Genomic DNA, 24,304 nt, shown 5'->3' with positions numbered 1-24,304 from the left:
TTACTTTTGGTACTTTAAGTATATTTAAATGCAAATACTTTTTGTATTTAAATATACTTTTGTACTTAAAGGCAGAATGAGTAGGATTTGTCATTTGCTGTTTGTAAACACAGGATTCAAAGTTGGCCCCTCCTCTCCAGCTCAACAAGCGACAGAGAGAGAGCAGTGGTGGTCGACCGAGTTAGAGTGTGAATGAAGAGAGGGAGCGGTGTTAGAGAGAACAAAGCAGTGAATCAGAGAAATAAAACGTTATTTTCTGATTGTTTCATGACGGTTACTTTCTAAAGCACAAATTAACACGACCACACCTCCACACAAGCCTGTGGGAAGGTGCCAAATTGACAAATTTTGTGTGAACATGCAGCCAAAGCAAAGCTTCATCCTGTATCCTTCTGTGTGTGTGTATGATTCATGTTTACATTCTGCGCCTCTCGTCCATGAGTAGATGCACACTTCCTTCTGCGCGGTGATATGGTTGGCGGATGTAGTTCGGTAGAAAGAAAATAGTTCCTACATGAAACAGCAAATCTGTAGATTATCTTGAGTAACCGGGTCATGATTTCTGGAAAGAGACATTGCTGTTGAGTTTTTTGGAGCACCACAGGCCGAGTGCCATCTATTCAGATTCAGATTTAATCCCTTCCTGGTAATCCTGAAGGTGCAATCTGTACATTGTGTGTTTAAACACTATAGGCTTACAGTTTTAAAAGCCTAGCGGTCCTTGCATGTTTCTTCTCTTGAAGGCATCCTGTGAAGGCTTCTTGTGGATATGTTTTCAAGGTATGGGATGCAGAACAAAGCAGGACTGTGAACTTATGAACCAGTTCACCTTGGTTTACAAGTCCTGACGTCAAAAATGAGTCTTATGATAGTTTCCATGTCCAGCTGTTTGTGTTTGACAGGAGGAATTAGCCCTCCATTGAACCATACAAGACTGTTCATCACACACCTGGTCTCATTATTCCCTTCCATTTTTTCCTTTCTTCTTCCCCTTTTTCAGTTGTGTGTGTGTGTGTGTGTGTGTGTGTGTGTGTGTGTGTGTGTGTGCATGCTTGTGTGTGTGGATTTGTGTGTTTTGCAATGAGGATTAACCTAGTACTTCAGCTGATGCTGATTGGAATGACGTTTAACACTCACACACAGGCTGGCTTTTAACAAGAAAGAGAGCCTGGACACTGTGTGTGCATGCGTGGGTGAGACAGAAAGAAAGAGGACACAGTGATTACAATTTAATGTCAATATGACGGTGACTGTGTTGTCTGTCTCTACCCAGGCTGCCCTCTTTTTTTATCTCTTACATTTCTCCTCATACAAACACACACACACACACACACACACACACACACACAATGAAGGCTAAGTAGAATGACTGGACTACTGTACCTGGCAGGGTGCCTTTTGGCCCCAGTAGTTTGCAGGTGGTTATAAATGGGTTAGTTAGACCAGGACACAGACAGGCTGGGACTCAAATAATCTTACACTCACTAATGTATTTATTTCACCTTGCTGGTTTTCTACATTTTGTGACTTAATTTATGTATCTGCATTCCTCTTCCTCTTATTCCTCTTTGGCCCTGGATTAGGGGCAAGGATCCTTTTGAGAAGCTCAGCGTGTGTGTGTGTTTGGGTGAGAGCATGTATGAGTGAGTGCATGCATGCTTGAGTATGTGTGTTTGTGTCTTAAGCCAGGCAGAGCAAGAATACTGCCTGCTGTAAGCCCAGGCATGTGTGATTTGTGTGATTGGGTTTAGACTGCGTTGATAGGCGACGTCTTGGACACTAGATGACCAGGCACTCCATGGACAACACAGACCGTCCTGCTAAAAATATCAAGGTAAGACCACTCTGCCTGTCTTTTTACACCCCATAATTTCATTACCAGTGGGTTCATCATTTACAGTCACTGTTTACTCCAATCAGTTCTAGGTTATACATTTATATTGATAGCCATCTCTGGAAGATATGTACATATGTCATGCATGTGTGTAAGCCAGGGTCCAGTGACACAAGGCGGGATTTACTAAGTGAGAGCTGTTTTTTGTTTTTGGAAGCTTTAGTGTGAGTTGAATTTGTTTTTGATGCCTCTCAGTCTATATCAGTCATTCATCCTCATCTGTATTATTTCCATAACTATTAGGCATTTGAAATTGGACTGGTTATAATCTGTGAGATTTGGGGATTAGTTATTTAATTAGGGATATTTTATGTTTTAGTATAATTTGGAATGTGTGTTATGCACAAATGTAAGCTCAAATCCATTTTTTTTATTTTACACAAGGACTAAATGATATCTGTAGTTTCTGTCTGTATTAAATGAAAAAGAAAATATAAATGGCACCATGATTCTTCCCCTGTATAATGTTTCCTTTTCTGCTTCTTAAATGTCTTAAATTGTATAGTACAGCAGTAGTATAGTATAGTAGAGAGGCTAGTAGAGAGGGGAAACCATAAAAAATCTTGCTGTTTTACAGACTATCCATCCATTATCGATCTCTATATCCGTTAATTTTGGTGAACACTGAAGGAATAGTTGCATGTGTAACTTTTCAAGTGCTTTTTTCATATTATCTGGAACTGCCTCACAGGTCAGCTCCCACTGTTCACTGCGCACAAAATGTGGGCATAAAGCCATTCAGTTTTCAAGAAATCCCCAAATAATTAACACAACACAAGCCATAACCCTCAACCACCCACTTTTTAAATGAAACCTCAGTATTGTACTTTACAGACTTTGTGAATTTTCCCCTCAGAAAGAAGAAAAAGAAATACTGACTATTAGATCTATGGGGAATATTTACAGTACATATAGCCTATGCCCAAATAATTAATGAGGTGGTAATGTTTGCAGCTAAAGGTGGCCTGGAACACATCTCAGAGATGCTGTATACAATGCCACTCCCACTAATGACTCTAAGGCCATTAGTTTAGCCTTAGCAAAATGCACTTGGCTTTATTCTGAGGCTATTAGCATGATGCCAAGTGCATTTCAACTTTTATCTGACACCAAAGCCAACAACCTGTTGTACATATGGTGTGCTTGTTTTCATTGGCATTGTTAGTTTTTCTGCCTCAAGCCATTTTATGTCATATTGCCTGGCTTGCTTTTTTATGTGAACTGTGATATCTTGCATAAAGAGATGCTCTGACATTTTGATAACTTTGAGGTCTAATCAAGTGTTAAATAGAACACTGACAACATTTGTGTCAGTAACTTCTGAATTTCAGACTTTACAGTATAATTATGTAATGTTTTCTGTACTTGCTGCCCATGATCGTCCTGCTGAACCTTTAGTATTTGAACCCTTGTTGTCATTACGCCCAGATCAGCAGCTGCCTATAATCTGTCCTTGGATGCTCTATGGGTTGTCTTTATTTTTAGTGGCTGCACGTCACTGAAGTTGGAGGATGCTGGTCCACCCCAGGCAGAGTTTGTGTCCGTAACTGAGGCATAATTAAGACATCAAACACCTAAGGTGTGCTGGCATACTGTTGTTTTGGTAGGTAGTGGTACTGCAGTCTAGCAGTCTGTGATAGCGTAGAGTCTCATGTCTAGTAGCCCATCGAACCTTTTTTTATCCTTTATGACAACCAATGTGACATTGCGACCACAGTATGGTAAGCATCTACCACTATTCCACCAGATACCCCATGACCACCAATTCTTTTAATGAAAACTGGCACATAGAGCCATCTACTGCCATCTACTTCCCTTTAACTCTATTATTTATATGCATCAATAAACTGTTTTTTTCTCCCTTCCTTGCATCAAGATTAGTTTAAAGCATATAGTTCACTTGGTTGTGGTTAAATAATTTGGCCACTGAGTTTTATCCAAACCACATTGCCTCCCTGATATGTGAAGGAAGCATGTTTGGGATGTCTTTGTCACATTAGAATGGTATAGAATATTTCCCATTTGATCATGACATGCAAATGAATTTGGCAAGATGCAGAAACGGGAAGTCACCTGTATCTCCACATTATTCTGCCTGATCATAATCAGCATTGCTCAATATACACAAATCCTCAATGTATATGCACATTTTCAACAGTGCTTTGAGTATCACACCACAACAATAAAGTTACTGAAGTATTTACATTGAGTTCTGTAGATCAAGATTCAGAAATTCAGTTTGGGCATTTTTCAGCTATTGATATCAACCACAACTGTATGTTTTGTACAGTAAAGAAAATGTGCCTTCTCTACAGAGTTGAGACACCGCATGCAAAAGTAACCATCTTTTGGATGCCTTCATTTCACCAATTCAAGAAGACATTAATACTCCAAACCATTCAGCCACGAGTAGATGAAGTAGACTTTAGTTAGACGATGTTGTTTCAGTCAAACTGTGGCCTATTGGTTTGAAGATAATAAAACATGCCAAATTCTGAGGTCTAATAACAGTCAGTCAAACACACATATGAAGAGATTACTGCTTGTAACTTTATTGGATGATTTGGATTGCAATTTCAAATGTAAGCTCAAACATAAAGACGGTTAGAGGTACAGTCTAGGATGAGGGAATATGTTATTGTAATGTTCTTGCAAGTTGTTGGGGGAATTGATGTTGAAAAATGACGACATAAAGCTGAGGCAAATCAAGGCAGATGTTTGTGAGTGTGAAACTTCCTGTTCCTGTCTATAAGATAATAGCAAGAACAGGAGTCCAACAAAAACTAATGATGGCGAACCACAGTGACTCCTACATTACACAGCAGCTATAAAACAAGTGAAAGCTGAACATTCTGTAGAAAGTCCTTTACTTGCATGACCACGTGTTTGAGCCCCTCTGTTAGCTATGACAACAATGTGGCTGTGCTGATGGTCACCACTGTCTGAGAGTGACTATTGTTTGTGTATTTCAGAGTTGTCTGGGGCGCATGACCGGGCCAAAGGCATAATCTAATAATGCCCACATTTCCCATCGTCTTCTCCTTCAGGGCAGGTTACTGTGCATGTCTTGGCAATTTGCCACTTAAAATATTTTTGCATGTCTACTCATCAGGCTGCCCCTCAATATGGTACATGTGAAAGCCAAAAGTGTTTTTCTATTCTCCTGGGAGTAGTTTCCTCTTAAAGTACAACAAGTTCCACCGACTAGTTTAGCGTTGTTTGTGCAAATGTGGCGGCAGTGTAGAGGCTTTCACACTAGCAACCTAATGCACTAAACGGTTTCCCCTCCCATGTCTATCCGCACTGTTTGTTTTTCAATTAGCCAGGGCTCAAGCTGGCATGGTGTCAGGTGGGCATGGGAAACTATAGCCCACACTTGTGGGGCACAGTAGAAAACGGAGCAAAACAAGGAGAAATTAGGACTCACAAATCATTTTGTCATGTTGGTTTCTTTCTCTCTCTATCTTTTTGTGTCAATGAAAGACAGGGATGCTTTGCTCTTTGTGTGAGTCTGTGTGGGTGTATGAGTAAATGAGAATGTATGAGTGAGAAACAGTGTTTTTTAATACACCTGTGCAAATGTGTGAGTGTGCACTCTCCCAAACTATTGAGGTTTGTGTGGAAGCACATTACTGCAGAAAAATCACTGAATTGAATTGAAACAATTGAAAAGGTCAATTTCCTCCACAGTTACCTATGCATAAGATTAGTTCAGAAGACCTTCTGTTAATGTTTAATATACTGTAAATATGATTGTACCAAAAACTATATAAATTGCTTTATTTAAGCTAATATCCAATTTCTACAATTTATTCAAAAACATCATATAGTTTGATCAGTTTAAAAACATTCTAAAGACTTTAAATGGTATTGGGCAGCTGATAATATATACTTCAATGCTTTCCTTTACCTGCTCCAGCAAGGTAACTTATGATTCCTTAGGAATGGAGTGCTTGCTCAAAGACACCTCAGCAGGGCAGACGTTTGTTGACAAAGAGGCTTCAGTCCAAGTTCCCCAGTTGAAGGATGGGTCTTCTTACCACCAAACCAACAACTGTCCTCAAAAGCCTTAAAGGATAGAAAATGTTTAATCCACACTTTCTACCTGGTGTTTTTTTTTCTGTTTTTTTAACAGATCTTTAGGGGTTTTTTTTTAAAAGCAACTTTGAATTAAATTTAATAATCTGCTAAAGCAAAGAAAAGACATGTTGACTATACATGGTTTAGAGCTGGCCAGAGGATTTTTTTCCCCCTTTCTTGTGTTTTTATATGACAATCATCAAATTCAGTAAAGATATTATTCTATCCATTATTTTTATAAATTTGATGATTTGTCCATAGGAATTCATTTTATAGCAACTGACAGACAGATAGATACAGCAGATAGACAGACAGTAGAAACAGACCAATAAATTAGCCAGGTCGGTATATAGGCTAATATGAGCTTATCATAAATCTGTAGCAGCGTAAATGTCGGACAATAAGTAACAAAAAGTTGCAGTACAGAAATGGAAAATATAGTTTGGGATAATTTGGAAACAGTGTCTCCATTACATAGTTTGTCCACCAGCGAGCACTTAGAAGTTAAAATTCTTTAATTAAAATGTTCAATATCTTCCTCAATCAATCGTCTGTTGGTCAGACTCAGAGAGACAGACAGATAGACAGACATAGATAGATCATAGAGAAAGATAAATCTAATCAGACAGACAGACAGACAGACAGACAGACAGACGGATACCGTAGATAGTTTCAACAAATTTTTCGGTCTTGTTATTTTTCACTTGCCAGTGTTAAGTCCTCTGTCAGGTGTTTCACATAGACATTAAAATCGAACAAAAACGGAAAGTTGGCTAATAGAGCTGAAAGTCTACAACTGTCACGAGTCCAAAACCATTCAGGAAAGAGTTGCCAAAGCAGACCCTGATAAGTATATTATTTTTACTCAACCATTCCTGACGTCTATACCCCACACTATACCCCACTTGTGTTTATAAACAGCAAGTTTACAGAAGCTGGCATAGAGCCCAAAGCTTTATGAGTTGTTTTAGAGTAAAAGATATGCTAAGCAGGCACCCTTCGGGATCTCTTGTGGATTTCAGAAGCAAATGCTCATGAGCTGATATGTGGTTCATTATGGGGAGACTCTCAAATTCCATCATGAAATAAGGTTTAATTACTCATTCAGCATTTAATAAATGACAATAAGGATTGCTCTAACTCAAGTGTGTGATTGCAAATATAGTTTATGCAACATGGTTATGCATGAAACAAAGTGTTTGTGCCTGTGCACATGCAATATGAACTGAAGTCAAAATACAACACAGACAGAGAGTTGTGGACTGCTTTTACAAAGTGTTTTTTTTATTTCTTGAGTATCTTTAAAACCAAATATTGATTTTAGCAAACCTTTTACTGTGCAATGTGACAATTTGTAGCAGTTTGATCTTACAGTACAGTATATAAAACACTTATATTTTTAAACTTTACTTAAGCAGGCAAAAATGCTTAAATTGCAGCAACAATCTGGGGGAGTATAGTAACAGAGGCAAGATTGGCTACATGCAGTCCGACCTGGGAGCTGCCCAGCACTACCACAGCCTTGCATTGAGTGCAGTAAGCAAGATGATTCAGGGACTCATACACTTGCACTAACACCAGCAGCAAGCTCAATTTTCTAATGTAGCTTGTAGAGTATGTTAAGTGGAGAGAAACTAGCTTTTATTACTAAAGCTTTATAACACATTTTAAACACAGAGAAGCAGCTTGTAAATTGTATTTGCCAGAAAGTCAGTGTCTCTCATTTAAATATTATTTGATGAAATACTTTACACTTGAATATCTGAATTGAATGCATGTACTGCTGGTGTAGAACAAGACTCAAAAATGATGGGCAACAGGGGTCAAAGCAGCAAAAGTCTAATCTCTCCATAGCAGGTGTGTATGATGACACAAGGAAAGAACTTGAAAGGGGACCAAAAGATTGACGGATGAGAGCAATATGAAAGCACAATGAGTTAAGGAGAAAAATGGGAAAAGAGGGAGTGTGAGAACTCCAGCAGGGGCTTTACCAGGCAATGTTTCAATGTGTGTGTGTGTGTGTGTGTGTGTGTGTGTGTGCGTAAGCGTCTGTGTGTGCGCAAGACAGACGGTAGCAAGTAGCACCCTGACGCAGAGCCCCACATTGCCACACAGCTATTCAAGGGTGGGACTTCCCATGTCTGCAGTGTATGTGTGTCCATGTCCATACTGTGTCAGAACTGTACTACAGTTCGTTATTGCTGTTTGTGTTGTTATTGTATGTATCAAACCGAGCTTCAAAGTGTACATGTCTGTGCTTGCATAATGTTTCTCCAGTATCTTCTGTCTGAGCATACGCATCCATGCATCTCTTCGCGGCTGTGCGTTTCTTAACGCGGCATGTGTGTAAGTGTGTGTGGTTGCAAGTCAGCCAGAGAGGGACAACAAGGGAGGGAGAGAGAGAGAGAGAGAGAGAGAGAGAGAGAGAGAGAGAGAGAGAGAGAGAGAGAGAGAGAAATGAGAGAGGTTTGAGAGCTCAATGGGCAAACACAGTGTCCTGATGTGCTAGTGCACGCTGTTTCTCTGGCAAGTTTTTGCTATACCACAGGATTCTTTAAGTTTTGGGTAGAAGTTGCTGCTGCTGCTGTTTGTGTATCTTTTAGTCGCCACAGGTTCTACTTGTCCTCTTTTACCATCTCTTAAGGTAATGTATGGGATGCGAGTTAGGATAAAATACAATTTACTTTGCTGTTCATTTTAATGTATTTACCTCAAAAGTCAGTGTGGCGACTAATGATTTGTCTAAAGTTTAAGCAGAGGTCACTAAGATGAGAGATGACTCAAAGGATTGTCTACATTTTTAATATGGGTTGTTTTATAGCGGCTCATTGGTATTTTCCTCGCATGTCCTCTTTCAGTCAGTCTTTGCTTGAATCTTGATGTTATCTTACTTTCCCTTTCTTTATTAAAGTCTAAAAGATACGATAAAAAAATATTTGACTTGTGACTTTAAAGTTTATACCACAGTATCATTCTGTAGTGTTGGTTTTTGAACAACGGAACATGGAAACAACTACTTATTCAAACTTTATTATGAATTATGCATGTTGCTTCTTCATGTAATTTTTTTCAGACCATGATTAAGTTTGTCTGCACATGCAGGTCAGGTTTAGTACTTCATCGAGCCATTTACCATTATTGTTTTTTCTCAACCTTCTATTGTGAGGCAGTGTGACAGCTGATACACTGTGCTTTATGGATAACCGTGAGTAAAGTGTAGTCGAGAAGATGACATTTTTCAGCAACATAATTTTTTTATTGAAGTGAATGAACTTTATCCTCATGTTTAAGTTGCTAGCTCTCAAGTAGAAATTGTCAGATTTCCGTCATGTTTAAGCATCTAAAGCATCTCAAACAGACCAGAGGGAGCGTACTGTACTTTTGTCAGTCTTGAGGATTCAGATGGAAATGAAGTCATTGTTGTGATGAAGAAGTTACGATTGCTTTCATCAGGAAGTAAAAGTGTGGTTTGTTTGAAAAAAAAAATGTTTGTGTTGAATGGAAGGTTAGCCAGTGTTTCTTTTCCTCCTCAGAGTCCAGGTATATGACAGGATCTTGGTTGCGTTGTGGTCAGATGTTAGTGTGGAGTGAATATCGTGCCGTGTAAAACTGCTAGACACTCTGTCTTAATTAAGATAGTGGCATTTCATGTAAATTGAGTCTTCCTACATTCTGGCATTCATTACGAATTGAGCTAACACTATAAACAATCTAATCCACTTTTAAATGACTTTCATTTTGACCCATTGCCAGTGTGAGAGCATTTTGGATATTATGTTGAGTATGTCTGAATTTTCTGCTGAAAATAGGGTGGCTATCTGTACTGTACGTGAAATTTGTTGTCAATGTTAAAGATATATTTTTATCCATACATAGTAGCCTTCTTCCTTGTCAAGTTTAAAAACGAAGTGTTTTACGAAGCAGCTGCTGAACAATTTGTACTGAGTATGAATGATATAAACTTTATATTTTGCTGCGTCTCATTTACCTCTCACATTATATACAAAAGTCTAATTGCACTCATGCTCATTGAATATAGTCAAACATATACATTTTAGGTAGCCTTGTTTGAACTCATTATTTAAAGGCAGTAAGCTTGTTTTCAAGCCATGAGTTAAATTAATTAATATAGATTTTCTTTTATTAATCTGTCGTCTGCATGTCACACCGCAAGAGGGCAAACCTGTTGAGCAAATAACTTTTACATTATCCATATTTGAATGATCTTGAATCTTTTGCTTAAATATTGTATATTGCTTTTGTTAACAATCAAAAATAGAAAACTTTTTTACCAGCATGTGTTAACATGTCCACTTTTTTTTCTATCTTTCAAAGGTTTTCCTGCCTTCAAAAATACTGCTGGTGCCTGAATATCTTTTCAATTCTTCCCCATTATATGGTTTAGATCAGATAAGCATCGAAAAAGGTTATGCAACCGAGAGATAGCATGAAATGAGAAACATGAGGCAAAGTAAATTGGCATGTCCCAGCACAATCCTCTCAATTTGTACCATTGAGACTGTATCTCATTGTCATAGTTCTCATGGCATGTAGAAAGACTAATTTTATATATTCTATAGCATGGGTTCTCTCAAAAGTAATTTAGAGCTGAATAACTTTGCCTGTGACTTATCTGTGGATTTTCCCTCTGTGTGTTGCAGTTTGCCCCATTGCTGAGTGTCTCAGTGTCTGAGGACGAGCAGTTTGTGCAGAAGACGAGCAGTTTGTGGAGAAGATCCAAGATTCTTGTAACTTTTCTGCTGGCAACATCCTGTTCAAACACATCTCTCTTCTTGTATACCCTCCTCTGTCTGTCCTAGCTGCCTGCTCTTATTTCCTCTTGCTCAACAGACCCTTACACACATCAGTCCTCTCCCACACCCACACACACACACACACACACCTCCACTCATTCTCATTCTGGCCCCTTTCTCTTCTTTTAGCTCTGCTCTCCTGTTCTCCGTCTCCTTTACCTGTCCAAGAACGACATTCCCGTTTCTTTGCCAAATTTGTCCTACACCATCACTGCGCCATTCCCCGGCTCTCCTAACGCCTCTGTTCCCCTAATGGGCAACACATCAGACAGCAGTGCCACATTCCCTTCATCGTCACTGAGATCCTCTCTCCACCCCTAACCGCCTTGCCAACACCAACATAAACACAACCCAATGGAGACAAAAGATATGATGAAGACGAGCATGTTGACAATGGACAAAGGAGAGAATGAGGGAGAGAGGGACAAAGGGAGAGAGGAGGTGGGGGGAGAAGAGGAGGGGACGCAGCAGGAAAATGGTAGACTGATGCTGGCTGATGGTTTTGCAGAGAGAGGACCCAAGAGCCTGACCTCCGGCTCTGGACAGCAGGTGTCCAATGGCTTTACCACATCCACCCCTCAAAGCCCCAGGGAGGGACCAGGGACCGCGGCTTGCGCTGGAGGTACAGCCTCTGGGCCTGGAGGAGGCACCGGTTCGTCAGTGCCACTGGGAGGCCTCAGGACTCTGGTGGTCCAACAAACTAGCTTGGATAGGCCCAGAGAAACCTGGAGCAAGAAGATGGACTTCTTGCTCTCTGTGATCGGCTACGCTGTGGACCTGGGAAATGTCTGGCGCTTCCCTTACATCTGCTACCAAAATGGAGGAGGTGAGGAGGCAGAGGGGGAGAGGGAGATAAGGAGTGGGGTGAGTTGGAGATCAGCGCACAGGAGGTCCCATACTAGAGTAAACAGGATTTCAAAGATTAGAAAGAAGAAAAAGCTTTTTCTGGGTTTGAATGTTACTGCAGTGAATACTGTGAATTTACAGTAGTTATAGGAATATTTCACAATATATGTAGCGCCTGAAGTAAGTCAGTTTACTGCCCTGTAAATTTTTCCACCATTAAAGATGGAGGTAGATGGAGACTGTCTCTGGTACATCATCATTTCTGCAAAACAAACGGCTAAATTAAAAAGGGCGTAGCCCTATGTGGAATGCTGCAGTTAACATACTTGTTTATGAATAGCACTCGATTTAGCTCATTTCTTGCACAATCTAACGTACAAAAAGGTAAGCTTATGTTTTCACAAAGTCCGTGTGTTCTGCCTGTGCTCTGTTACTACACAATCCTCACAAACAGGGCCTTCCTTTCCACTTTTATTGAATTTGCAACAATAAAATCTTTGCAATTTCCTGTGTTCTGTGTGTGTGTCTCACGGAGCGAGGTAGAGATGGGGACTGGGAGACACTTGATAGAGGCAACAGTATTAATTGTGGTTTTTATGAGAACGCCCTCAGTCTCTTTCTCCTTGCTTAATAACCTGTCTCCCAGGCAGCTGCTCAATCAACCCTTATCTTTGCTTTCATGTCACAAAGACATGACACGCACACCAACCCACCCACATACACAAATGCACACATGCACATAAAAATAAGTTGATAATCAGATAGAAAGAAAGAAAGAAAAAGAGAGAGATGTGTTTTCAAACTCCTCATGTTAGGTTGGAGAGTCCAAAGATCTGGCTGCCATCCTGCTGCTTCTCTGTTCCTCAGTGTTTGGTCCTCTAATTCTCCTTTCATCACTTTTATACTTTCCTTACTTAGCAATAATGAAGCCAGCATCGCAGTAGTCCTAATTTGTCATTGTAGAATTTAAACAAAATTACCCTCTTACTGTGTGTTTCCACATATTAAATGCAGAGCGATATTAAAAGTGGGAAAGCATGCACTGTTGTTTTTGAATGGACTAGGGTTATGTAAATGATAAGGTACTTACCATATGTAATGATTTTTACAGAGTGCTTTTTAATGGTCTTGGTTCTTGTTCACTGGGAGTTATTGAGAGGACTACTGAGATTACAGATGTAGTGTGAACGCGTAGCTTTTCTCATGAGTGTAATTGACTTTTTACTGTTCGTCCATAACTCTTTCTTTCTTCGAATGATTCCCCTCTCACTTTTCCCACTGTTTTCACCCTCCCCACATCAATCCCACACATTTTTTTTCTCCTTCTCTCCTTACTTGTTTCTCTCATCCCCAAATTTCCTCCGTCCTCGTGTCTCTGCCCAGGGGCCTTTTTGCTGCCCTACCTGTTGATGGCAGTGTTTGGAGGTGTCCCTCTCTTCTACATGGAGCTGGCTCTCGGCCAGTTCCACCGCAGCGGCTGCATCTCCATTTGGAAACACATCTGCCCCATCTTCAAAGGTAACAGGAGGAGAGGAAAGAAAACAGAACAGATGATGAAATTAGTTAATAGCCATAGCATGAATTAAAAGGTAAGAAGAGAACATAAAAAAACAGGAAAATTGGCAGTAAGAGAACAAAAAAGACCAAGAAGGACAGTGTCAGAGCCTGAGAGACAGCTCATTTAACCTCCTTGTCCCCCTCAGTACATTTCCCTTGAAGAGTGTCCCTAGTTTCTTGTACATCTAGTGAGATGTTCTGACTCTCTGTTATGGAAATTGTCACATTTCCATGCCAAATGCCAGATGCTCAGAAATGTGATGGTATGTAAATTGTTGTTGTTTGGAAATGTCACCCACTCACCCAGTAGCAACATGAATTAGCTTTAAAACACCACTGATGTCTCTTGAAGATCTGGGGAGTGACTGATTGGTGTCACATACTACACACATTTTTTATGATCAAGATAGTTCAAGTTTAAATTTTTCTTTGCCTTTTATTTTTTGGTGCTAACGATCATTTTTTCCACTCATCCAGGCATCGGCTTTGCCATCTGCATCATAGCCCTCTACATCGCCTTCTACTACAATACCATCATGGCCTGGGCCTTGTACTACCTACTATCATCATTTCGGCCCACCCTGCCCTGGACCACCTGCAGCAACAGCTGGAACACCGCCAACTGTAACCGTTACATGTCCACCGACCACAATGTGTCGTGGTCCAACTCCTCCACCTCCCCCGCCGAGGAGTTCTATATGTAAGTGCATGTAAATCAGATGCAGAGATGTAGGGGAAGAGCTACACAGGAGGGAGACGTCAAGTGAAGGAGGGAGGATGACTTCCAGAGAGCGATTACAGGGTTGGTTGTGGTGTTTAAGAGCCCTGACAGATTTCTCTCCAAAATCCACTTGCATCACTTGTTGTGAAGACATAGTAGGAGGATCTTATTAGACATTCATAATAAGAATCACTGATTCCCTCTGAGTTAGACATATAGTAGTGATACAGGAGTAACTTACTGTGTGAAGAACAAAATATGACATATCCTCACAGATGATATTTGCTGTGTGACAGTCAACTAAAGATGCACATAAAAGTCAAAGCTGAAGAATTGCACCAGTGGATCACCTGCGGAATAGTTAATATCAAATGTAGACTTTTTAAATCGGGAAACACATGTTATCAAGAATGTAGAAGCTTTGTTTGATAGACTTTGGCGCTGACTCTGTTGATTAGATAGATTTATGGGACTAGAGTCCTATAAATAGCAGCCATTCTGAACTCCTCATAAGGAGCTGTAGACAGGGCCTTGACATTGAGATGACCAGTGGGTGATAGAAAAGCCTGCAAACAAATCCCAGTGAAATCATTGGATGATAATTGAGAGTTGGAGCCTCAGTGTGATGGTGAAATAGAATGATAATTTTCTTCCTGCTTGAACTTGTGCTAAAAGCTTAATTTGATGTATTACAAAGCTGCATAAATGACATATTAAATATATAGTTATAACTAGTTTTGTAGAAAACCTGAAGAGTATAGAATCAGCATTAATGCGCAGATAATCAGAATCAGAATCAGAAATACTTTATTGATCCCAGAGGGGAAACTCTTTTGTTACAGCAGCTCACGTCAGTGCACACAGGAATAGAAGTACTAAGCAAAAAATATAATACACTATAATACAGGTAAGATAAATTAAGTACCAAGTGGGTATAAGTCTAAAATTAAAATAAGTGTAAGGTACAAAGTGGATTACCGGTTGATGATAAGTATGTACGGTATAATCAGGAGTCAGTTAAGTCACTTAGCCCATAGTGTGTATATGTATTAAATTAAATGTGAAAAAGTAATAAATGATTCCATTTTCACTTCCGTTGACGAGCAAACATTTTGTGCTAAAATAGATATTACAACAAACTTGAAAGCTCTCAGTTCACTCTAAATTAGCGTGCCAATATATGAACTACCCCTTTACTGTAGTTAAAGGAGCAGGTGGAGGACGAGAGAGGAAAGAGACAAGGAGGCAGAGAAAAAGAGCTGATGGCGTTTTGCATTATTGGAAGATAAAAAGATAGATGAGAAGGTAGTGAGAAAACTTTGGAGCAGAATTGAAATTTTTCATTCCAAACTGAGTCCTCAAGTTACAAATAATAAAAAAAATCATTACTGACATGAAATTTTAACTGATTAATTATATTATTCTAAATGTCTTTGGCATACTGCTTTCACAGTAATTAACTCAAGTAACTCAACTCAAGTTGGGTATTCTTTTTTTACTGTAACGTAAAACCCGAGCTGTGCCAGAACAAAGTCTTTCTTATTCTTCACTGCCTCAGGACTCTACAGTCTACTGGCTCAGTCTTATCAGCTGCTCACTGGACCGTGTCTGTGTCTGTCCACCGAGACAGATTCAGGATTTAGTGACTTTTCCTAATACCAGTTTAAAAGTAACAAATTCCGCAACTCAGTCTGGCGCCAGAATTTCCTGTTTTCAACATAAATCATGTCTCTGTTTTATCGTCTGAGCTCTGTATGCTTAACCTGTGACCAGAAGTCAACCTCACTGTTCATTTCAGCCTCCTCCTTTTTGCCCAGAAGTGCATTTTTGTACTTTCACTTGTGTAAACTTTGTTTATTGACTTAAATTTGCTAGTCTCTCTATCTAGTCTCTCTATCATTTCCCTTAGGTAAACTTTGATTACTGCTAGATTAATCTGTATGCATCATATACTGTATGTGTGCATGTTTTCCCTTCTGTCCTGTTTATGACCCTTTCCTTTGCGATGTTTTTATTTCTTGCTGTTCCTTTCCTTATCAAATCTCCTTCCTTCCATGCTCTGTCCTTTTCCTCTGCTTTCCAACATCCCTTTCTATCCACCCTATCTTTGTATTCTCATTTTGTCTTACCATCTCTGTCACTTCTTATTATTCTGCAAATTCTTCTCCTTCCTTTTACCTTCCCCTACCTCTCCTCTTCTTCCTTCTCCTACTCTCTTCCACTTTTCCTTGAGTTCCACGACTCCCTCTATCTCCTGTCTTATGTCATCTCCCTATATGCAATTTCACCCTTTTTCATCACTGTCTGATTCTTGTCGCCCCTCTTTGCATCCCCTTTGACTTCACCTTTCAACCCCAACATCCCTTCAGTCGCCAGGTGTTGCAGGTCCACCTCTCCCCAGGTCTGCACCAGCTGGGCTCTGTCAGCTGGCAGCTGGCCCTCTGCCTGCTCTTCATCTTCACCATTGTCTACTTCAGCATCTGGAAAGGAGTCAAGACGTCTGGAAAGGTAACTGAAGGGGCGCCTGCATGGCTGATGGAGGTGTCAGTTAGAGTGGATGGATGGATGGATTGATTGATGGAGCCAGAGAGGCAGAGAAGAGGATGGTTGTTCATTTCTCATTCATCATCATGGGTAGAAAAGTTGGTTAGAAAGACAGTCTTAAAGTTAAAAGGTTTGTGGTTCAAACCTCGACAACCAAACCCTAAAAGACCAAGCAGGCTTCTAGCTTTCCAAGAAATTGTTTTAAATGTCGTACTTTTTGTCCACAGTTCCCGTCCATACATTCTGTTTACCAAGTTGAAAATTGTCAGATAAGGGACTGATGGTTTCACACTACTCCGTATAGTACAATATCTGGTGTTGGTGCCACCTGTCACTCACAGGGCTGCTTTCATCTATGGTGGTCACTATAACCCCAACTTTAGCTGTTTTATTCGATATTGTTTGCAGTTTAAAGGGGAACTCCACCAATTTTTACACATTTACAGGTCTCTTGGAGTACTACTGCATATGTGAAAAAAAGTTGTATAAAGCCTTTTTTGGCTCCAAGGGGAGCTCCGTCAAATCTGTGGAATTCCCTCATGTCATTTAAGTTAGCATCAGTTGGGGCTGAAGACTACAAGTTTGAATATAAAGAAAATCTGGGGCTGTGGAGTTAGAAAGAACTAAGCTTACCAGACCTCTGTATCCGTGAGGTTAGCGGCTTGAGGCTATATTTATATCTGCTGTATTGATTTTGATGCTTTTTAAAACTGTGGCAATTATGACAATGTTATAGGAGTGCAGTGCTAGGACCTGGAGTACTTTTTTATTCATATAAATGTAATGTAAATGTACACTTCCAATGTGGTATTTTTTATGATCAATTCAAATAATATACATGTAGTGATCTCCTGTTTCATAAGAGGTGAGTGTGTGTTACAGTATGTTTTACCATTAAGTGTTACCAGGGTTACCATTAATTTCAAAAAGTGATTATTGAGTATGACTGAATATCAGCTGCTATGACTGATTACACAGAAGAGTTTATCAACAGAAAAGTAAACAGTTTCTCTATTCTCTTTTCTGCATTAGGTAGTTTGGGTGACTGCTACCTTTCCCTACCTGGTCCTCTTGGTGTTGCTCATCCGTGGGGCCACTCTGCCAGGGGCCTGGAGGGGTGTGGTCTTCTATCTCAAACCTGATTGGAAGAAGCTGCTTAGCACTACAGTAAGTCTATTGGGGCAATCTTTCTTTAATCTCTCTGTTTGAAATTTTCATGTGGCCATTATCTTTATACAAACTTCTTTTGTTAACATACATTGTTTGCCATCATCGACCTCCCACACTCTAAGGTGTGGATTGACGCAGCAGCTCAGATCTTCTTCTCACTGGGTCCGGGCTTCGGCGTGCTCCTTGCCTTTGCCAGCTACAACCCATTTCACAACAACTGCTACAAGTGAGAATTTTTTTTCATTATACATTTCATACCACAGTGAAACCTACCTGCTTAATGAGCCAAATGCTATTTCAGGGGCTTTTCCACCTTCTCAAAACTACAGTTCTCCCTAACTCTTTTGTCTTGCTACCACCCAAACCTCTCCTCTCTCCATCTCAGAGATGCTTTGGTCACCAGCTCTGTGAACTGTCTGACTAGCTTTCTGTCTGGCTTTGTCATCTTTACCGTGCTGGGCTACATGGCTGAGATGAGGCAGCAGGATGTGGATGCTGTGGCAAAGGATGCTGGTAGGACAACACACCAACACAATCCCAGTTACATCATTCTTTACTCAGTCTCACAATGTTGGGGGGAAAAATGCATCCTAGGTTGAATTTACCTGCATTTTACACAGGACATGCTTTGACATCATGTGAGCACAAAACATTCATTTCATATCACATTGAATGAAGCACCTGCTGCAAATGTAGTTCTGGTCTACAAAAATACAGTTGTGATGATGAATACAACATCTGCCTCTCTTTTTCCTCTCCAGGTCCCAGTCTGCTGTTCATCATTTATGCAGAAGCCATAGCAAACATGCCTGCTGCTACTTTCTTTTCCATCATCTTCTTCCTCATGATCATTATGTTGGGTCTGGACAGCACGGTTAGTTTGTTGATTACTGGTTTCAGTGCAAAAGTCAAGACGCGAAAGTCAGTGTTCTGTTTGCTAAATGTTTTTTCTTTGTATGCTCACATGTTCCTCTCTTCTTGTTGTAATCTACCTGATTCTGTTGTTGCTCAGTTCCCAGCTCTTGCATGCTCTCTCCAACCTAGAAACAGAGGTTTCATATTTGCCTTGTTCTGTTTGACTTGTATTTGTCTGTTGTACTTGTTACTCCATAAAGCTGTTGGGTCTTATTTGTCCTTGCTGTTCCATTTTGGATAACAGTCAATGAAAACAATGTGACAGGACTTTCATATCACTGTTGTGTGGTGATCTTGTCTCCATAAGCCTGTGTTCTGTTGTATCTGTATCTGTTGTATAGGCAGCCAGCTGGAGAGACCCGTAAGGCTCTTATCGCGTACTGATAATCAGTGTAGAATCAGCATCAGTTGCTATGCTCCTCTATTTTATGACTGAGGATATTACTGCAAAACATGTCGGTGTACTAGGATTCATGTTGGATCGGCTTAACATTTTGTCTTTTTTTGTCACTGTACGAAGGTTGTGATACACAAGGCATCTTTGGATGTTTTTCATCAGTGTACTGTGAATTGTCAAAAGAGTGTCATACTACTGCTGCTTTCCTAAATAAGTGGCTATGGTTTGTCCACAGCCCTAACTTCTCCTTTCTTCATCTTCTGCCTCTTTTTTAAATTATGAACGTCTCTTCTTCTCTGCTTATTTCTTTCTCCGTCACCTCCCTTGTGTCTCTCCTCTTTCCAGTTTGCAGGGTTGGAGGGGGTGATCACAGCTATGCTAGATGAGTTCCCTCATATCTTGGTTAAGAGACGAGAGTGGTTTGTCTTCGGCCTGGTGTGTGTCTGCTACCTCGGGGCTCTCTCCACACTCACATATGTAAGTTAAATAACCACATCACATACAGGTTACTATCAAAATCTATCATAAAAAAACATCATCCTCAATCAACTTAGATTTGAAAATACCTCTAATATCACAGATAAATCAATCATTTATCCCACCTGACTGTCCGCAATTAAATAGCTGTATTGTGATAATCTGCTACTTATAAGAAACATTAATTCAAGACTTCATTTAACGCCCATAATTTCTCACATCCTCACTTTCCATTCAAATATATTATAGACCAAAGTTAAATGTTAGTGCTGTATTGTAGGTAGTGTGGTGGACTGTAGTTAACAATTAGCTGAAATCAGATTAGAGCAGTCTCTGAGCAGTAATCCGTTTATCTCCAACCCTCATTACAGTAAGGTAGTGATCAACATGTGTCTCTGCTCGATTAAACACTCACAACAAATTTCCCTAATCATTGTCCTTGACTTCGTAGATGAATCCTCTTGCATAGGGGTAATTTGTAAAGAGCTTTATAGAAAAATCCTCTCTCTCTCTCTCTCTCTCTCTCTCTCTCTCTCTCTCATCTCGTCTTGTGTGTCAGGGAGGAGCGTTTGTGGTGAAGCTGTTTGAGGAGTATGCAACAGGCCCTGCAGTCATCACTGTGGTCCTGCTTGAAGTCATCGCTGTTTCCTGGTTCTACGGTAAGTTTGAGTGATGTTGACTGTGATGGTGATGGTTTTGCGACCTATTTGTGAATGACAGCAAAAGTTGGTTGGAAAGGGTGACACAATACTGTATTTAACATTTGTTTGTTTTTTTTTAGCACAGATTGTGAACTGCGGTGCTGACTTATTCCGATACTGTTCCGATCCTCAGCTCTCACAGACACATGAGAGTAGTGATTGGGTGTGTCTGTGTGTGTCTGTGTGTGTTCCAGGTACCAACCGTTTCTGTAATGACGTCCAGGACATGCTTGGTTTCTACCCGGGTTGTTTCTGGAGGGTCTGCTGGGTGGCCATCTGCCCTTGCTTTCTGCTGGTGAGGCTCATGTACAGTATTTACACACACGCACACACACACACACACACACACATACACACACACACACTAAGTTGTGTCAAATGCTGGAAGGAGTAAATGGACAACAAGCACATGAAGATATAGTAGTTGTCAGCTGTCATTTACTTATTAGCTTTCAGAATAGTTTTGTCATATTTATCCTGATGTTTGATCTTTGTTATATCTGACCTCTGCTTTTGTTCCTGTGTCCAGTTCATCATCATCAGTTTCCTGGCCTTCCCTCCAGAGGTCAGGTTGTTCCACTACCACTACCCGCCATGGACCACTGTCCTGGGCTACTGCATCGGGGTGTCTTCGTTCATCTGTGTGCCTGCTTATATGGTCTACCACTTGCTCAATGCTAAGGGTACATTCAAACAGGTATAGCATTTCCTTTCCTTCACATTCGATGTCAAGTGTATCTTCTGTATGGTTTCCCTCGTTCTCCCCACATGCCTTCTCGCTCTGTCCTTCTCCTTCTTACCCACATTCTCTCCTGACCTTTGATCTCTTACTAACACTTCTCCAACGACAGGGATTGCCTCCGTTCCTTTCCTTTCCATGCACTGTCAGGGTCCACCCTCTCCTCTGAACACATGACTGGAAATCAGATCAGATCAAAGGAGCACGGAGGAGGCACAGGCCAGAGATTAGCAAGAAAAAAGCCATGACAACTTCCAGGCCCCAAAAAACTTACACACACATGCATACATGTAGGGCATTACCTGATGAAACACACACACACACACACACACACACACACACACACACCACTTACTCATAAAGACATCATCCCCATTCTGCAATGCATGTATAGGCTGTCACATTGCCAGATTTGAGGATGAAGCCTAAACTAAACCATCAACAGCATTTTAGCATCAGAACACACTGCAATAAACTAAGTGTAGCCAATAAAACTACATACAGACAGGTTTTAGATGTCTGTATTTTATATTATAGCTTTCTGAGCATCTTAAATTTTTGCTTCTGTGGGCCCTAGCTAAAATTTTCTGGTGTATTTTGAGCACCTTGTCACTTACATAATAAATAAAAACACAAAATGTCTTCATCATAACCATCATTATTAATATCATCTTGTAATACCCTTTGGTAGAGTTGACAGAAGGTAGGAGGACATCAAAGAGGTTGGTAGACAGACCTTCTTTGGCTGTTGTCCAGTATTGACACTGCTGCCAGGGCACACAATGACAGTGACACACACTGACAACACATGGGACACGTGTTTTTTTTTTGTGTGCATGTGAATGTGAAAGAAAACAGTGTCAGTGTCACTTGTTAGGACAGATGAGGCCAAGCGAGGTCAAAGCGTCCGACTGTCTTTTTGTAGCAAGACTGGGGTTGTGTGTTTATCATCTGTAACATTTGTTCACTCTCCTGTAAACTCACTGTGGAAACCATTCTTGCTCTTCCCTATTCTGTAGCAAACAATGTCTTGATCAAGTCAGGTGTGTTTGAGATTAAAACTAAAAGGATTAGTTGATTAAAAATTTAAAAAATCTGCAACAATTTTGATAATCGCTTAATCGTTTAAGTCACGTCTTTAAGCAAAATTGCCAAACATTCACTGGTTTCAGCTTCTCAAATGTGAATATTTGCTGGTTTCCTTAGTTGTCTCTGATTGTAAACTGAATATCTTTGGTTTTGGTCGGACAAAACAAGACATTCAAGTATGTCAACTTAAGCTCTGGGAAATTGCAATAACATTAGTGGCACCTGCTTTGTGGTTTAATCCTTGTCATTTTCCAGTGGTAGATTTTTATCAGTTTAATTTACTCACTTTCTTTTTCTGTCCCTAATCTGTCCCCTCTGTCTGTCTCTTTGTCTTTATTTTCACAGCGTCTGTTAAAGAGTATCACTCCTGAGCCCAGCAGTGACCAACACAGAGACTTCATTGTCACCAATGCAGTCTGACCAAACCCTGACCAAATGAAGGTGCCACTCTTGCTACGTAGAGCGCCCTCTTCTGGACAAACTGCAAAACTACAGGACAAGGGGGCTACCTTTCACCGTCTTTGCCTCTTTTCATACATCTCCTACACTTGTTTTTAGCTGTCTCACACCAAGATGTAGAAATAGAGGTGGAGTTAGGTGGAGCCATGCTGCAGTAGCTTTGTTTAGCTTTGTTTAGCTTGGTTTAGCTTGGTTCCTCACTCTGGTTCAGTTTTGAAGGAGTTCTCTGGTGTTACTTGCAAACCCAGAGCTTAGTTTCAGTATCATCAGCATCAACATCCTCTCTCTGTTTTTCCTCTCACAAGCGTCACCTAAGTCGTTTAGTGACCGACCTTTCTTCAGGTTATACAGTTGTAACAATTTTATACAATTATATAAAGTATGACACAATCCATGTTCATGTAGACAATAAATTAGATATACTGCACATTGAAATCAGTTGGAGAAGGCCAGATTTTTCATTTCAATCCTCTTTATGGTTGTATTTTCATATTATGCTGTTAAGTTATGCATTCTTAAATGTAGCAAAATTCAGGTATCTTTTTACATCTGTTACTGAAGCCAAATATATGATATCTGCTCTGTTCATATTTCTAAAGATGTTTCAATATTCTAGTTGTTGTTATGTTGTATTGGCTGTGAGCCTGTGTTCATTTGGTGGCATCCTGGACGAACGACAGATTTGCAATGAGTTCCCTACACTGTGAAGCACTGTCTGGTAGTGAGATGAATGTGTGTGTGTGTTTGTGAAAGAAAGAAAGTTATAATGCCCGGTGGAAAAATGGATCACAGGCAGAACCAACCAAGTGTATTCATTCTATAACTGCAATATAAGATGTGTATTTATTTTATGATGTATCACTGCTGTCATTTTGACCTCCCACACTTCAGTATGACAAACCATGACACGACATAGTGCTGATGGTCCATGTTTAATCACAGTGACACTCTGCACTCTGTTGTTATACTGCATAACTATCAGTAATAGAAACCAAATATGGATCAGAGCTAATAACATTATCAATGGCATAGTCTGAAAATCAGCATTTCTGCTCTTTACTTTCTACCAAAAATTAGTGTGTTCGTGTGTGTGTGTGTGTGCATGTTTGTGAGAGCGTATGTATCTGTGTGTTTGTAGGAGCAGGAGTTAAAATATGCCGAGTACTGTACATCTTGTGTATTTATGAGTCAGTCTGTTATTGGTGTAATCTATCCTGTGAATACCTGTCTCCTCTCTCCATGGATGTGTGAGCGTGTGTGTGTGTGTGTGTGTGCGTGTGTGCGCGCACCTTGAATTATGTATGTTGGTGCATGTATGGGTGTATGTGCAAAAAAAGGATTAGAGGTGTTCAGCCCCTTTATGTGTGCATGCCGTGATGTGTGTGTACTGTACTTCAAATGTGTGTGTGTGTGTGTGTGTGTGTGTGTGTGTGTGTGTCTGTAATGTGGTCCCCTGTTGTCTTGTAAACTGCCAAAATAACTTATGAAGGAAGTAAACACTCTCTCTCTCGTACATCTCAAGCTTATGTAAGATCTATGTATGTCAATAAAAGACTGTATTAAGAAATACACCTGTATAGAATAAAGATATATAAATATATGGGAAATAACAGATACTAAAGGTATATGGAAATAAATAAATAACCTCCATCATCTGTTAGTTGATTCTGTTATTTGTTGGTCAGTCCAGTCGTGTACACAATTTGACACATTAAATCCTTTAAAAGGTCAACATACTTATTCAGTCATCTAGAAACATGAACTTACATAACAAAATACTATGTAATAATATGTACAGTAAAACAGACAGATCCACAAACAGACATGGGACACTATGAAATATGTTTAAGGTAAACTTTGGATCCGAAACTGAAAGTGGGAATAAAGTTTGGATCAAGGGC

The 24,304-nt window shown here is 40.1% G+C and overlaps 1 protein-coding gene across 4 annotated transcripts; it reads left to right on the top strand.

The window, feature by feature from the left end:
• Positions 1-1,688: 1,688 nt before the first annotated feature.
• On the top strand, positions 1,689-24,056 carry slc6a4a (solute carrier family 6 member 4a). Of its 4 annotated transcripts, none has more exons than XM_044201409.1 (14): positions 1,689-1,834; positions 10,636-11,614; positions 13,018-13,152; positions 13,669-13,891; positions 16,282-16,420; positions 17,489-17,623; positions 17,749-17,852; positions 18,012-18,139; positions 18,388-18,500; positions 19,284-19,415; positions 19,975-20,074; positions 20,197-20,411; positions 20,646-20,813; positions 22,290-24,056. In XM_044201409.1, the coding sequence occupies exons 2-14, from the start codon at positions 11,143-11,145 to the stop codon at positions 22,362-22,364; spliced, it is 2,139 nt and encodes a 712-aa protein (XP_044057344.1). In that variant the 5' UTR covers positions 1,689-1,834; positions 10,636-11,142; the 3' UTR covers positions 22,365-24,056. The 4 variants fall into 4 exon arrangements, with proteins under 4 accessions (XP_044057344.1, XP_044057346.1, XP_044057343.1 ...); XM_044201408.1 differs by lacking the exon at positions 1,689-1,834 and adding an exon at positions 8,426-8,618; XM_044201410.1 differs by lacking the exon at positions 1,689-1,834 and adding an exon at positions 8,428-8,618 and having other exon boundaries at positions 20,311-20,411.
• The last annotated feature ends 248 nt before the right edge of the window (positions 24,057-24,304 follow it).

Source organism: Siniperca chuatsi, linkage group LG7, assembly GCF_020085105.1.
Source record: "Siniperca chuatsi isolate FFG_IHB_CAS linkage group LG7, ASM2008510v1, whole genome shotgun sequence".
Lineage (NCBI taxonomy): Eukaryota > Metazoa > Chordata > Actinopteri > Centrarchiformes > Sinipercidae > Siniperca > Siniperca chuatsi.
Note: the sequence above shows the minus strand (reverse complement) of the source record. Positions and strands in the feature narration are given on the sequence as shown.